The sequence below is a fragment of the Lynx canadensis genome, chromosome A2 (assembly GCF_007474595.2).
Source record: "Lynx canadensis isolate LIC74 chromosome A2, mLynCan4.pri.v2, whole genome shotgun sequence".
Lineage (NCBI taxonomy): Eukaryota > Metazoa > Chordata > Mammalia > Carnivora > Felidae > Lynx > Lynx canadensis.
The window spans coordinates 31925372-31942540 of record NC_044304.2 but is presented as its reverse complement, the minus strand read 5'-3'; the positions used below and the strand labels follow the sequence as shown (position 1 = coordinate 31942540).

The 17169-nt window shown below is 45.6% G+C and overlaps 1 protein-coding gene across 1 annotated transcript in view; it reads left to right on the top strand.

Annotated features, from left to right (window-relative positions):
* ADAMTS9 (ADAM metallopeptidase with thrombospondin type 1 motif 9) overlaps positions 1-16186 on the top strand; it is a 162072-nt gene extending 145886 nt beyond the window's left edge. The window contains exons 38-40 of the mRNA XM_030307173.1: positions 4660-4764; positions 14133-14227; positions 16078-16186. Of these exons, the coding sequence (XP_030163033.1) occupies positions 4660-4764; positions 14133-14222 (195 nt within the window). The 3' untranslated portion in view covers positions 14223-14227; positions 16078-16186. The remainder of the gene's footprint in view (positions 1-4659; positions 4765-14132; positions 14228-16077) is intronic.
* The last annotated feature ends 983 nt before the right edge of the window (positions 16187-17169 follow it).

Sequence of the window (17169 nt, the reverse complement as noted above, 5' to 3'; positions counted from 1 at the left end):
GCCATGCCACTCCTAGGAGTGTTTCCTAAGGAACCGCTCAGAGCTACATGGCAAACCTCTGCATGCAGCAAAATGCACCTGCTATAACGGTAAACATCTGGAAGCAGATTAGGCATCAGAGGGCAGGGGCTTTGCTTAAACAAACCGTGCTGGTTCACAGAGTGAATGTTATACAGTCAGTGACAGGCCAGTATAGCCTTCATGACTGGCTCTTTACGAAAATCACAAGTCCTGCTTTGTAGCATTTTTGCCAGCCTCCCAGGTGTCAATACTCTCGCTCCGCCCCGCCCCCACGCCCCGTAGCTGATTTCAAGCCACCAGCGTTATGTCCCCAAATGGGGAGTCCGGCAGAAATGCACACGATCGGCTCTCGCAAGCCAGGACGAGCGCGCTCTAACCCACCACCACGGTCAGCCGTTACAAATTGTAAACGTTGTGTGACAGAAAAACTGCTATCCCTCCTTAGATGTATAAAACGTGTAGTGTCCAGACGAAGGGCAAGTTTATCATCGTCTGCTGGATTTGCTGTTCAGCAGAGCCGCTCAGCGGCCATCTCATTGCCCAGCCACACTGCCACACGCCCTTGCCGCCCTGGAGGTGTGGATATTTTGAAACGCGCCGTCGTAAGGATCTGCCTGGCGCCACTTTTGCAAAATTGGCATCATCTTTGCAAGAAGCTGCGGCCCTGAGAAGGCGTGACGAATTCCGTGATTCCGGCCAGGAGAACTTGGCCCCAGTTCTGGCTTTGGTTCGAAAGGGGTCCTCACGAGGCCGTTGCTAAACTCTGGGCCAGGAGTTTCCCACTCCGCTCCCCCCCACCCCGGGCCTTCAAAAGTCCGGGGACCAGGATGGGGAGCTACATTGGGAATCCTAGGACAGGGAGCTGCATGGGGAATACACCATCTCCCCAGGATGGGTTTAGGCCCAATCAGAGACCATCCGAAGACAAACACATCTGAATTTTCTTTTAACAAAGTGTTTTCTCAGCCCCCAGCTTCAGAAAGCAATGCTAAACATTTTAGGGAAGTGAAAAGGAAGCTCTCAGGGAGAAAGAAAATAAACAAAGGACATAATGGTAAAAGGGGGCCTCTCCTCTATTACCCAGGAATTGAAAACTTTTGAAGTGCTGTTTCTTTAGAGCAGCAGATGACTTCAAACACCCCACTGGTGTGGGTTGCATTTTAACAGCTAATAGATTAGCCCTGTCCTGCCTTTTTCAAAAGTCTGAGGATTTTCTTGTTTCTCTCTGCGCATCTTTGGGGAAGTTTAGGTAAATGAAAGGTAATCTGCATTCATTTCTTTTAATAATTCAGAGACAAATGAACTTATTGATTTGCTAAATCCTGACCCTGAAGCAATTGCTAAATGAGAAAACCCAAAGCCCTTGAGAAGCTAATTTGTATTTTTTCCTAGCCTGTTCTTGAAGCCATATCAGGGGTTTTCAGAACTCAATCCCTTAGACATTTATTGAGCACCAGCTCCGTATACTGATGAAAGCCCTGAGTTTTGCGGACGGGTTTTCCAGGAAAAGGTCCGCAGAAGCACCCTTGTGCGAGGAGCTTTGGAGCGGTCGGCCCCTCCTGTGACCTGCTGATTGCACAGAAGCCAAAGGGAATGTGCTGTTTCCTCCTCGTTCACACTGTGGCTTTGGCGACTTACTTAGCAGTAAGAGCAGGTCCCCCAAGGGCCCTCAACGGGAAATGTGTAGCCAGGATGTGTTTTCCTCTTCTGACCACAGGGAATGCGGCGTTACTATTACTGATGCTGGTATTGGTAGCATTTACTGTTTACTAGAGTTTAGACTTGGCTCAGCATTCCTAGGTCGGTGTGGCATGTCACCCCACAGCAGCCACCAGCGAGAATGTCCCCCCTTTTCAGATGAGAAAATGGAGTCACAGAGACGCCGGGGGTGGGGGGGGGGGCTTGCCCAAACCCACACAGCTGGTGCTCAGTAGAGGCGGGATTTGATCCCAAATGTGTCTGAGTGCAAATCCATGATGGCAGACGGGTCTGCCTGACCCCACTCGCAGAGAGGACTTTGCAGCCTTCTCCTTTGTCTGAACAAAGAACAAAACCTCTCCTAGCCTCAGGCACATCTTCCTCAAATCCCTCTGGATCCCCCAGTGCATGCATAACCCGGAATTACTTTTACCCTCTTAAATCAGCCACAGGAGGTAGTAGCTATAACGTTCACACCCTCTACCCCTCGAAGATGAGGGCTGTAGGGGCAAAGATGTCTCACCTGGAGCTCAGAGGACAGTAAGTCTTCACTCCTCACGGGACCCTTAACTTAAGGTGGTCATTATCCGCTGAAAACGTAGGTCCCCTGTGCTGGGAAAGGTGGAAAGAGAAAGAGGAGGAAGACTGCCCGTTCCATCGGGTCTGTCACCCGCTCCGAGAGGGCAGATCTAGCCAGACGTGTGTATGGAAGGTGCTCAGACACCGGACGCCCGGATCAGCGGGGGGAGTTCTTGGGCCAGAAGGCAGGTCAGGGGCCTGGACCTTGCAGGAACCTTGAGGTCAAAGCAGATCACGCTACCTTCTCCTGCAGTGCAGGGGGAACAGACCATCCGCATGGGAAGCAGGATGGGAAGGGGAGAAAGAGAGGGATCCTCAGCTGCAGTGGGGTCTGGTCATAATGAACGGTGTGAACACGGCCTCAGGACAGGCAGGAGAGTGAAATAAGGAAATAGCAGGTGAGAAAGCAGAGCTGGGAGACGTGTGTATCTGAGGAGGCCGGGCAACACTGGGCTTCGTGCCTCAGGGCAGCCACAATCACGGACACTTACTGAGGCCACTTCGCCTACCAACCACGAACGCCTGTAGGGTACTGTCATAATTTCCAAAAATACTTTCTAAATATCACCTACTCTGTGCCAGGTAATGAGTTACACGCACTATACCTTCTACCTCACCCCCTCCTATTTGCATCGTAGGTGTTACTAACCCATTTTACACATGGACTCAGGAAAGTTAAGCCTACACGAAAAGTAGAGGAATCTGGATTCTAGGAAAAATCCAAACGGTCACAACCAGAGTTTCTCACCGTCAGCACTATCAGTGTTTTGGACTGGATCGGTGCATCGCAGGCTATTTAGCAGTACCTCTGGTCTCTACCCTCCAGATGCTAGTAACACACACACACACACACACACACACACACACACACACCTGCCAGTTATGACAACCAGAAAGATCTCTAGATAATTACCAGATTTCCCCCCAGGGGCAAAATCGTCCCCTGCAGAGAGCCACTAACTTCGATGCTCGCATCACTTCCGAGAATTGGAATGTTATTTTGTCCCCATGTCATACATGTGGAATCTAAGGCTCCAAAGGGGTTGATAACCTCTGCTTAGGAAATAGTGATGGCACTGACACAGAGAGGGAGCCTAGTCCTGCCAGGTCATAGTGGACAAGCCAGGATGGAATATTTATTAACAATCTATCAACCGCCTATGTGTTACAGACCATTATTGATATAAATAAAGCAATGCCAAGTCCCTCCCCTAAGTCTAGTGTTCCTCTTGGAGCAAGACACCCAACACAAAACCAATAACCAGGATTTCTGAAGTCAGGTACCAGCCGTGTGCTGCATGGCTAATTTCATTTAGCCCTCCCTACAGTAGGCTGAGGCAGATACTGTTACTATCTTCCATTTTACAGGTGGACAAACTGAGGTTCTGAGATTTCATCCCCCCTCTCCCTCCCTGAAAGAGCCCGATTTTAACATAGGCCTGGCCGGCGGGGAGTCCGCCTCGCCTTATTAAAGACTGCTTTGACAAAGTACGGGACCGTGTCAGGTTCCGAGAGGAAACATTCACCGCGAGCGTGTTGGTGCAGAACATTTTCAGATCTGAAACCGCTCCTTGTGGGGGAGGAAGCCTCAGCAAAGTATTTCAGGTGCCTTTGTGGAGTCATTTTTGCAAGCGAGGGAGAAACAGAGACAGATGGGCAACGCAGGAGAGGAGCTCTGCGGCGGCGTCTCCTTAGAAATAAACGTGGAAACACCGAGGCCCGGTTTTGAAAGGAATCCTGGAGCGGGTTGGGATCCGGGATCCCCGGCCTGGAAGAGGCGGTCCCGCTGCAGGCTGTGTAGAACGGGCCGCGCGCGCCCTCTGCTGGCCGTCCCGGAGAGCGCACCTGTCCTTTGAAGTCCCGCCCTGCTGTGCTTAGGACGCGCAGTGCTCAGCGTGGCGGGGAAGCGGAGGCCCGGGAAGCTTTGGCAGCGAGATCTTGTTAGAAAAATTACACTGTGGCATTTTGTTCCTGAAGGAATCTGATAATTGTGAGCAACATCAGGATTGCTGGGTTAGGGAGGCAGAATGGCGCTGGTTGAGAGCGAGGACTTTGAAGTCAGGAAAATGTGAGTTGGCCTCGCACTGTCTCCTGCAGAAGCTAGTCACCTCCACCGGGCCTTAGTTTCCCCATCTGTAAAGAGAACGCCTTCAGAGAGCTCTTGTAGGCATGCATGTAAAGTGCCTGGCCCAGACTTCCCCCCACCTTCCAAAAAAAAAAAAAAAAAAAAACCACCCTCATTAATTAGTAGCTATCGTAATTAATTAATGTCCTTCTCCTTTCCAAGGGCCCTTCATTGTGTGGCCTTTGCTTAGGACATCACGTGGACTAAAGGTCTTTTTCATTGGCTATTTATTCCAGGGTCGTTTTAGCATCAACCTTTACGGGACCGGCCTGTCTTTAACTGACTCAGCCAGATGGATATCACAAGGGAACTACGCGGTCTCCGACATTAAGAAGTCCCCGGTAAGGTGACCTAGTGGCTTCCGTTGGGTTTTGGTGTTTTCTCTTTCCTTCCTTCCTTGCCGGGTCTGTTGTGGTGGTGCTAAAGGGACGAACGCGCTTTCCCACTTGCTGAAACTATTTTGCAAAGTGTCAGGAAGGAAATTTAGGACATAAATTGAAGGTGAAGCAAGTGTAAGTTGAGTTTATCCGAAAGAGCCTTGCTTCGCTTCCGGTGAATCCTTCCCTGAGTCCTCAACCTGTGAACCATCCGAGGAATTGGACGATGCCTAACGGGGAAGCTGAAAGCAGTTAAGAAGCCTCTGAGAGAGGGTGCAGCTCCAACACCTTGCAGTTAGCCAACATTAGATTCCTTTTGTGAACGTAGGGCACAGGATGTTTGTTTGTTGTTGTTGTAAGAAAAAATGGAAATACAACAGAGGCTGGAAGGTAGGGATGTTATCAGGTGATGTTCGCAGAGCGTTCGAGAAACACTCAGGGGTTTCACAGTTACCAGGTTTTCATGCTCAAAAATCCTGCCACTCAAGGTGTGGTCCACATAGAGCATCAACATCACCTGAGGCTTATTGCAAATGCAGTTTCTGGGGGCCCGTGGCTTCTAAGTCCGGATCTGCCGCTGAACAAGGTCTCCAGGTGGATCATAAACAAGGCACAGCTTGAGAAACCTTGGTCTCGGCGGTGTTTCTCAGAATCCCCTGGAAAAGTTTCAAATGCATGTGCCCAGACCCCAGCCAGACTGACTGAATGGGAACCTCCCAGGCAGGGGTAGAATTTTTAACTCCCCTGTATATACCCAGGACAGAAACTGCTGCGTGTTCCAGCCTCCCTCAGTTCTGAGAACCTGCGACAGGAACCTGACCCCAAAGACAAAGGGGAAATTTACCAGAGTATGGCCTGTGGTCCCAGGTCCTGCTTCAGCCGTGACCCTCACACGGGGTCTCCTCAGAAATGTGGCTGGGGGAGGACAAAGAGGAAGAGAACGGGGAAAGGGGTTATCATTCCAGAGTAGGGTTGCCGGATGAAGTAGAGGATGCCCAGTTAAATTTGAATTTCAAATAAGCAAGGAACATTTTTTCTTTTTACTACATGCATGTCTTAAACACTGTGTGGGACATATTTATTCTAAAAAGATTACTTGTTGCTTATTTGAAACTTACATCTAACTCAGTGCCCTGTATTTTTACCTGCTAAAACTTATCAAAATGAGTATAAAGAAGAAATTCAAGCTGCTCCCCCCCCCCCCCAGGAAGGGACGAAACATCCAATCGTGACTTCCCAGGGAAATCCCTGAGTTTCTAGAGCCCCAGTTTTCAGCTTCCAGGGTTAAATTTGTCTATGGGGAAAAAAAAGAAAAAAGAAAAATCTGACTCCCGTCTTGCTCTAAGCCAGTCCCCATTGATTGCTCCTAAATCATTCAACGTTTTCCTTTGCACTGAAAGGAATAAAGATAGCTGATAGACCGCCCGCCTGCTTTAGAATGTGCCACCAAATGATTATGTTCTTCCACACCACTACCCCCCAGGGGCCATATATTATGTTTCAGTCATTCCGAGGGACAACAACATTAACTGCCCAAAACGTGGTCAGACACGAAGCAGGATTCCGTAGGAAACCGTCTATGTAGACTCCGTTAGCTAAGTTTCAATCCCGTCAGCCCTTATCAGTATTGTTGTTTGCATCCAGAACCTAAAAATAATTACGGCGGAGAGCGCCACCTTCTGGAGAGAATGATCACTGCCCTGCAAAGACGGGTTGGCTGTTTCCCAAGCGTTTGGGAGAAGTTCCGCCTTTCCTGGAGGGGGTTGGTTTGACATTTGCCTGCCAGCATTTTTTTTCTTTTTTTAAATCTTGGTGTTCCGGAAAAAAAAAAAAAAAAAAAACAACTCTTGGTGTTCCGTGACAGCCCAGAGAGCCGGAGCTCAAAATTAATCTCCAGGGTCTGCTGAGCACTCCTTGTGAATCCCTGGGAGCCCGGCCAGAGCCATCTGTGGCTCCTGGTTGCCGTGCCACGTGCTGCCCTGTGTGCCTCACCTGCTTGTGGGGCTCTCAGAGCAGCACCCCCTGACTACACGCCCCGAACACAGGCCTCCCTGGCCAATGACATTTGGAAGAAAATTGTATATTTTATTTCCTTCTTGAAGAGGCACGATAAGCCTGAGCTTACTAAAGGTTGGAATGAACTATACAGGAAGGAAGCCTGTGTGACTTTACGAAACCAGTGTTGCCCTAAATCAGTGGTTCTCAAACTGGAGCATGCATCACCTGCTGTGCTAGTTAAAAACACAGCCAGCCTCAGGAAGGGCCCCAAATGGACATTTCCAGCAGTTTCCTGGGTGGTGCTGATGGCCCTGGTCTCTGCCCACGTTTCCAGACGGTTGGCCTGAGTTAGACCAACCCCAGAACCTTCTTTTCAAAGTTACACTTTTTTAGTTGCCCCCAAATAACCTGGTGTTCCTTAGAACACACTTTGCAAAACCCTGCAATGTCCTGCTCCCCCCATTACGTACTCACGTGTTGCCCCGAGGGACTGAGGCCCTGCTTTGATTCAGCCTCCGATCATCCTCCCTTACTTTCCTACTGTCTTCTGCTGAGAGCTACAAAGAAAAAGCCATGGTGAAAACCTCAATTCTCCAAACCTGGTTGGCAATAAAATGTTTTTCCCCAGCAAAACTACAGGAAGACTCCAGTTGTCCAGGGTGAAACTGAATCACCAGAATCACTTCTGGTGGCTGGCACCCCAGAGCACCAGGTGGGTCCCCACCCCACCTGGGAGCGAGGGACAGCCCTATTTCCCAGCGGTGCTTTAGCTGCACCTGCTGTGCACAGGAACTAGAGTTTCTACCCTGCTTGTGTGTGAGGGGGAGACCCACAGAAAGGGGAGCATGGCCCGGATGTGAGATCGGAAAGGAGATTTGGAATTCGGAGCTCCTCTGCCAGTGACATTCTGTGCCCCCTCAGCTCACAGATGTGCTCAGGATACGAAAAGGCCCTCAGCCCCATCCAGAGGTCTCCCGGGGCTCCCCACGCCCATCCTCAGAGCTGCTATCTGAACGTCCAGGAGGAGGTTCTGGAACAGCCTTGAGAGCTGAGCAGAGTGAAGGGAGGTTCACTTCAGGCCACATGGGAGAGGTGCCCACCAGTCTTCTTGCTTCTTTGCAGGCCTGGGGAATTTGTGGGGTCAGCAAGGGGCGAGGGGCGGGGCCTGTGTTTCTGAGGCCTGGCTGCCTGGCCCTGGGGCCTAACAGACATTCCTTACGCTGAGGGAGGGTTGTAGATTGAAGAATTGCTTTGAAATTCAAAATTAATGAATTTTGCATTGTCATAGAGGAGATGGCCTCAATTCATATCTGTTTTTAATTTATTTTTTTCATTTACATCCAAGTTAGTTAGCATGTAGTGCAACTGTGATTTCAGGAGTACGTTCCTTAAGGCCCCTTACCCATTTAGCCCATCCGCCCCCCCAACTACCCCTCCAGAACCCTCTGTTTGTTCTCCATATTTAAGAGTCTCTTACGTTGTGCCCCCTTCCCTGTTTTTATATTGTTTTTGCTTCCCATATCTTGTAGCTCATTTACAACCAGTGGAGTTAGGGGAACACGAGATGAACGTGTTGGGGCGGGGTGCAAGTGTATACGTGGTCCGGAGTCAATGCTCATTCACCTTCCATGTACTGCCTCCTACCTCGTAGTTCACTTGTGAAAATCCAACTGTCCGCAAACATAGAAATCATACTGCAGGCCAGGAGAGAAAAATGACATTTTAGACGTGTGCTTTTTCTTCCATACGTTCCTGTAGAAGTTAGAGATTTAAATATATTCTAAATATTAAACAATGTGTATATTCACATATATGTGACTGTGTAGGGTTATATTGGGAAATATATATACCTCCCATGTTTTATGGGCAGTTCACCACCAGCACACTCCAAAGAAATGTACATCAGGGGCACCTGGATGGCTCAGTCAGTTAAGCATCTGACTCTTGATCTGGGCTCAGGTCATGATCTCACAGTTTGTGACTTCGAGCCCCGCGTCAGGCTCTGTGCTGACCGTGAGGAGACTGCTTGGAATTCTTTCCCTCCCTCTTTCTCTGTCCTTACCCTTACCCTGCTTATATGTTCTCTCTCTCTCTCAAAATAAATAAGTAAACTAAAAAAAAAAAAAAAAAAAAAAAAAAAGAAAGAAAGAAATGTAAATCAATACACTTCAAGAAAATCACAAGTAAAATCACAAAGCCTACCTCACGTTGATGGAGGAAACCAGAAAAATTTACGAAAAGTATGAAATACAAATTATTCATAATTGAGCAGAGAATCTCTCGTTTTAATTATATGTAATAGCTCAAACTAAGCTAACAAAATATTCACTGAAAAGAGATTTTTAGAGTACTTGCTTTAATGAAGAAAATAAAAATGATTTATAATTCGTGTTTCATTGTATGTGAGTAGGTACTTCTAAGATGCTGGAAAGCATACCCTTTTTCTCTGAAATAGGCACTGTTTCCATGGCAATCATATTTATGCTAATCATTCTCTTAGTATGTTTTTTTCTTTGTGTTCTGTAGTAAAAATGGTAAGTTTTAGCTCACACTTGATCTAAATCACATTAACAGAGTCCCGATTAGTGAAATAGCGTGAACATTGCAAAGCCATTATCGGCACCTTTATAATTACCCAGACTTTTCTTCTTCTTCATGAGAAAAGACTATGATGGGGATCCACACATGAAAAACTGCCTTTATGATAATAATAGCTAGTATTTTTTGAGCACGCACATCAGGCCAAGAACTCTGCTAAGCGCTTTGCATACATTCTTGCTTTTATAGCAGATCTCTGAGGGCGGACAAATATTACCCCCATTTTACAGATGTTCTAGGAAACTGAGGCTTAGAGAGTTGCTTAAACATGCAGTACAAGCCCCAGGCAGGCTGACTGTGGTTCTCTCTACTGCTGGGTCCAGAGAGAGTGTGAAGAAAGCATGAGCTTGTGTGAGACAGAAGACATTCACAGCACGTCAGCAATTCTGAAGACCCACAGGCCAGCGATTTAGCCTCCAGAGAAGGTTCCTAGTTGGAAGGCTGTCTGGTCTGGCATCACATCCAGTTGATGGTATCAGATTGGCTCCAGAATTAATACGGGCCCCTAAAAGCAGGACCAGTCAGGGGCGCCTGGGTGGCTCAGTCGGTTAAGCCTCCGACTTCTGCTCAGATCATGATCTCACAATTCGTGGGTTCAAGCCCCACGTCTGGCTCTGTGCTGACAGCTCAGAGCCTGGAGCCTGCTTCCAATTCTGTGTCTCCCTCTCTCTTGGCTCCTCCCCCCCTCAAAAATGAATAAACATTAAAAAATAAATAAATAAAAATGTTTAAAAAAAGTTTAAAAGGCAGAACCAATTTGAGTTTTAGAAATAGATCACTGTTCCAACTCAACATCACTCATAATCAAAGGCAAGCAAATTTTTAAAAGGGAGAGAAACTATCTTGTTCTCTTTGTTAAATTGACAAAGCTTTTCTTCCCTTTGTTTTTAAACAAGATTATCCGTTATTTGCAAGAGACTTTCACAGTTTGGCAATATGAACCAAACCTTCATGACCTTGACCCAGTTCTGGGAATGTAGCCCGAAGATATCCTGAAATGCAGGCACAAATATGGTTCATCACAATGTTTCGCTCGACAGTGAAAAATGTGAACCATCCAAGATGCCAAACATTGTGCAGGAATGAAAGGGTGGGGGGTGGCTAACACAACATGGGAAATTTACACAGTGACATATGATGTCACAATTAGACAAGGAGTTCTTCACAGCATGGTAAAGTGTTAGGGGAATTAATTCAGCAAGCGATCTGAATTGCGGGTCAAAAAGAAGAGTGTATATCAGCTTCAGCCTCTCATTCATTCATTCATTCATTCATTCATTTAAGAAATCTGTATTTAGTCCCAGCCTGAGCCATACACTGTTGGGCTCTAGAGACCTTGAAATTTAAAAAGACATTGGTCTTGAGCACCTGGGTGGCTCAGTCGGTTAAGCGTTCGACTCCTGGTTTCGGCTCAGGTAATGATCTCATGATTCTTGGGGTTCGAGCCCCACATTGGGCTCTGCACTGACAGTGCAGAGACTGCTTGGGATTCTTTTTCCCTCTCTCTCTGCCCCTCCCATGAGGATGCTCACTGGCTGTCTCTTTCTCTCTCACTCTCTCTCTTTCTCTTAAAATAAATAAATTTTAAAAGCAAAAGAAGACATTGACCTTGCCATCGTGGGGCTTACATTCTAGCAGGAAGACAGATGTAAAGAAAGTATTACCCCGTTTTATAGGATGCTATGTGGTAGGTAACTGGGTAAGGAAGATTTTTAAGAGAAAGTGGCTGCTAGGCTGGGTTCTGAAGAATTTAACAGTCAAAAACTGGGGTGGGCTAGTGCACACAGATGGGCAAGGGACACGGAAGAGAGTTCCAGGCATAGGCCATGGTATTGCATGTGCAAAGGCCCTGTGTTATAAGGGGCACGTCAGAAGAACAACCCAACGAAAGGCAGAGGTCAGGGGTGGGGTGGAGGGAAATGAGAGCATCTGGAGAGTCAGGAAGGGATCGACCGCAGGCCAGCAAACTTTTTCTGTGAAAAACTGAATAATGAATACTTACTTATAAATATTTTAGACTTTGCCAGCCAGGGGGCAAAAATCAGTGCTATTGTATATGTATTTAACTGACAAGAGTGAAAACAAATTTGCACAACATTTTTATTGATTCAATTTTAAAAATAATAATTGAGTACATTTTTTTGTAAACATACTTAGCAGTGAGAACCATGGAATATTCAGAAATGATCATATTTTGCTTAAACTAGCTGCATATTTTGCTTAATTCTCTGTTGTCAAAGTTGATGATAAGTATTTGTTAACGCGGGTCAGCGATGAGATTTTCTGCATTTCATCTTTATAAACTTTCTTTTACACAAATAGGTATTGTCAACCACTGATATAGTCCACAACCATGTCCTTTTAATTGAGCATATTCACACCTTGGCAAGCATTTCTGGAATCCTGTTCGATTTTTCTCTTGGTATTCGCCCTTTCGTACGTCATTACATCACAGATTAAGCCCTTGCCATTGAAGGCGGGATAGAAGCTTCTCAAATGCCTTGTTAAATGGATTTTGAGATATGAAATTTGCTCGGCACTTAGCCCAAAGTCCAAAACATGGGGCGGGTGCTGCCACTCAAGCTCAGAAAGTACATTCACCAAAAATATACGTGGCCTGAGATACGGCTTCTTATCTTCATTCTCAGCAGAATGGAGAGCATGTAAAGCGGCTTCACCCTACTTACGATTGGAACAATGTTAATTGACGTTAAAATGACTTTACCCCAGGGTAAGCTGTGCCTGTAAATGCACTTTTGCCTTGAAATTCAGGTTCCATTCCCTAAGAAATATTGTCAGATCCATAGCAAAAGCTAATGCGCACAGCCAGGGGGGTGTCCAATTACAGCGACTGAGAGCGGCTCTCGTTCAGAAAAAAATGTTAATCCCAGCTCTGAGCTCGAAAGTTCACGGTCCAACCTGTCCACTGCTAAGTTATCAAACTGCTAGATGGCAGCATGGGTCAGGGCGTTCCGTTTCTAGTTCTGACAAGGAAAGTCTATAAAACTGATGATGGATAAGGTCGTGGTAGCAAAAGCTGTTCATCCTGGCTCTGTGACACCTGATGGATTCTTCTATTTTCCACCAGGCACCTACTGATGGATAATACGTTAAGTGATTATAGGCTTCAGACACCTTACGTTTTTATGAGCTTTGTAAATTTGACCAACTAAAGCTTTCTCTGCGTTCACATACTTTTTTTTACCACTGTCAGTTGCCAACACATCTTGGTAGATTCCACTTCAGCTGTTCTGTGCTAGTGTTTTCTCAGCCTCTTTGAAATTGTCTTGCCTGAATTCATTTTCCACAGACTATTCCCGGAAGCCAAGTCTGCAGTCACTTCATGCTCAGCATCATCTCAAATAAACAACTGAATGATATCCATAATACCTACCTATCAGCTCATCAGGAGCCAAAAACAAAAAACAACACCCCCCCCCCAAACTATTTGCCTCGTGTTTTAATTGATTATTGATGTTACTGTCAGTGTCATCGATTTTTCAAGCAACTGTTTTCCTCCCGAAAACAATTGTAGTCTTGAACAATTTATTTTCTCTGGACACATTTGTTCAGCTGTTAACAATGAAACAAGGATGTCTTTAACTCACCATGGGGCAAACTGTTTTCCCGGCTTAGCTAATACATCAGCCACTTGGAAACTTACTTGGTTTCATTATTTTTACTCAGTTTCATTTTTTTTTAATTTCTTAATGTTTATTTATTTTTTGAGAGACAGAGAGAGACCGACCATGAGCAGGGGAGGGGAGAGAGAGGGAGACACAGAGCCCAAAGCAGGCTCCAGGCTCTGAGCTGTCAGCACTGAGCCCGATGCGGGGCTCAAACCCACGAACCGTGAGATCGTGACCTGAGCCGAAGTCAGTTGCTTAACCCAGGTGCCCCTACTCGGTTTCACTTTTTTATCGTTGGGAAGAAACAATGCTACGGTGAGATCTTCGGTTTTGAATTTTCTAAATTTATGACCATGGCTTTCCTTGTGAGTTGGAAACGTGTGCTGAGGCTGAGGTTGGTGACGATGGTGTATATTGTATTCTCCTGGCACAGCTGTGGTGTCATTGCATGAGAAACACAATGCTTTGCCATCTAAGTTTGATAACAGAATAGCTCACATACAACAGTGCCTTAAAAGAGGAACATACACAGTCCCTTTCCGTTTCTTGTTCTGACACGATGGTATGCGCTGGTAATGAAACAAAATACAATGTTAGGATATGGCAACACGCACAGCATTGCAAACGCTGTTAAGTCACCCCTGTGTCCCTGTGGTTTGCAGTATGCTGAGTCGCAGTGCAAAGCAATGAGAGCTGTCACCACCGTCCATCCTGCTCTTACAGCCCGGAAGCAGGCACAGACATTAAGTGAATGAATGAATGAACATGGCTGTGTTCCAATAAAACTTTATTATGGATACTGAGCCTTGAATTTCGTATAATTTTCAAATGTCAGGAGATTCGGTTCTTGGTTTGCTTCTTCTCGCCGTTGAAAAAATGTCAGCACTATTCCTGATCGATGATTGACGAGCCACACAGAAACAAGCTGGATTGGACCCACAGACCATAGTTTGTCAGCCTCTGCTTTAGACCGTGTGGGGACGTTGGGGTCTGCTTCTATTCAGAAGGCCTACCTCCCGTGCATGCAAGAAAGATGTCCAAAAAGCCAGCGCAAGCCTTGGAAACACTAGTCGGGCAGGGAGTCTGAGAGCATGCGTTTTCTTGCAGGACGGTACCCGAGTCATGGGAAAATGCGGTGGCTACTGTGGGAAATGTACTCCGTCCTCTGGCACTGGCCTGGAGGTTCGAATTTTATAGTTAAGGTAAGTAGGTCCCATGTTTCTCTCTCTCTCTCTCTCTTATTTTGTAAACTCACGATTAGCAAATGTAGCCAAGTCATTTGCCCCCGGAAAGGTTACTGTTAAGCATCTTGAAACTGACTGGCTGTTCTAGCTTTTTCTTTCCTGTTCATCTTCCCTGTTCATCTGTTCTCCGCCCTTGGATAGGAGGTCCCTAGGCTTTCTGCGTCAGATTCCTCTGCAGTTTTTCTTTAAAAACTTAGCCAGGCTCCATCTCTAGAGGTCCTGAGGTCTCTGGCGCATCTAAGAATCTGTATTTTTGATACAGGGAATTCTGATTCAAGTGACTTACGGATTAACTTTTGAGATACTGCCCGAGAGTACTGCATTAATAATATTCATGACATTCATTGAGCTGTGACTGTGCCAGGCACCAGGCTGAACACTTTGCTGGCATTATTTCATTGAACCTCATAGTAAAGCCACAAGAGGGGCCACTTACCCTCATTGCACAGATAGAAGCTCAGGCTCACATAATTAAGTTAGCTTGCTTACGATCACAATAGATTCCTTCGGCGGAACCCATCAGTGTCCTACACCAAAGCCAGTGCTCTCAATTAATGCTCTGTTCCACACGTTTGTGACTCAGCGTGTCATCCAAGGACTGGCATGATCAGCATCACTTGGGAACTTGTTGGAATGCAAAATCTCAGGCCTTCCCCTGGACTTACAAAACCAGAATCTGTATTTTAACAAATCCACAAGAGAGTCATGCGTGTGAAGGTTTGAGAATTCCTGGTCTCACTACATTATGCTGGCAAGTGCTCCCTCTGCTGGGCAGAGGAATGAATGGGTCACTCATTTTCTGGTCCCCGCGCCTTCAGCTACAAGGTATGAGTTCAGCCAACTCATGTGACCCTTCTGCGACTTATTTCAAGCTTTCAGCAGTCCATTCTCCTGGAGGGCTCTTCAAGATCCTGACACAGGAGTACCTACTTGACATTTGTGTATCAGTGTTTCAGTTTAATTGAAATCCGTAGTCAAAACTATGATCTTCAGTTAGGATTGTTTTTATTGCAAGAGGCAACAGGAAAAAAAAGGAACTTATCATCTTAAAGAACTGAGAAATCCAAGCAGTGGGCTAGCTGCAGGCATAGCTGCATCCAGAGGCTCAAACGGAGTCATCAGGACTCATTTGTTCTCCCATCAGCCAACAAGGCTTGCTTCATTCTCAGGCAGACCATTTCCCTAACAGCATGAGCTGCCCCCAAATAAACGCTCACATCCAGCATTCATTCTGCACAAGAACGCAGGCTCTTGTTTGCCACATGGGCACTTCTGAACCAATCGCCACGTCCAGGAGACAATGTCCTGAACTCATGTACCCACCTGGAGTTGGGTGATTGACAGCTTCCTTTAGAAGAGGAAAGAGGCGTTTGTTATCAGGAAAGATGAGATGGGATGGAGACAGGCAAAGTCAGCAGGTGCCACTAGAGATTCCCATTTTAAATGTATTTTGCATATTTGTTATCTAGTAAAATAGTATTGTGTGTGTTTATGTGTAGTAAAATTTGAGTGAGTGTATACATAATATTTACATGTATGTCTAGGAAAAAGACTAGAAGGAACGGTGCCAATATTTGAAAAGCATTATCTCACGTGGGGGATTTCAGGCTAGGAGTTTATTTTATTCTATATACTCCCCTGAAACGTCCATGTTCCTATAGCAGACATACATCACTTTAAAAATCCAGAGACGTTAACAAGTGTCATTTTTTAAATTCTGTACGTAAAAATCTTTGGCTTATCTCCTCTTGACTTACCACAGTTGATACAGGAGATTTACTTTTCTTATTTGGTTTGTTTATTTCCAGGTGCTCTGAAAAGGAAGCCATTATGGGATGGATGAAGGATAGTAATGCAATACCTCCACCTTAAATTTGTGTGCGTGTGGGCGTGTGAGGACTTGTATGAGTGTGTGTGTGTGTGTGTACATATGCACATATATACATATATATACACACACACACATATATATCTGTATATGTGTGTGTGTGTATATATATGTGGAATATCCTAATGATGTAAAGTTTAATATTTATGTTTGAAATTATTTATTGTGATGTAATATTTTTGTACGTAAAATGATTCTATTATGACTGCTTTTTGCATTATGTTGTCCCCTGCAGTCAAATCACTGCATTTTACGTACTCTACATTATATGTAGTACTATGACAAAAGTGATCCTTCATTATCACGGTACACTATTGTTTACTTTCTATCTGTAAATATTTTATTGTGACCTTTACAAAATTGTAATTTGTCTTTTTAAAACAACCTAGCTGCCATCAAGGTGCTACAGAGTCGTGTGAGTGTATTTTGGCATTTCTAGGAAAGTATCCGCCAACAAGTAATTTAGCGATGTCACAGATTGTACCAGCCATTAGTTATGTTAACTATTCAGTTTCATGTGATCTCTGGGAAAAAAAAATTGCTGCCTTGGTGCTATATAATGTATATATTTAAGTGATCACCAGACTCAGAAATGTAAACACGTTTAATAAAAGGGAGGCATAGAAGGACAGAATGCGACGGACAGAATCACTTGGAAAAGCAAGACCACTTGTTCTTATTTTTGGACACGCTTGTTTTGGAAGAGGATTGGACTCTGTTCTTTTTGTTACTGTTATTAATACTTTGCTTCAGTTCATGGTGCCTAGATCTCTCTGAAGTTAAATGGAGGAGACCCCAAAGCCACTGCATTACAGAGTGATATTGAGAAAGTGAGATTCTCTCGACATTTTGCCGAGATGTTCTATAATGGTGTCCCCGTTTATCAGCTGCAAGACAGAGGATGCTCAGGATGGGGTGACCTTCAGCACCCCCAGCACACCCGGAGAAGTTCAAAACCAGTTCCTCATCATCAGGACTGCCTTCTGCCTAAACGCATTGACTGGTGACATGA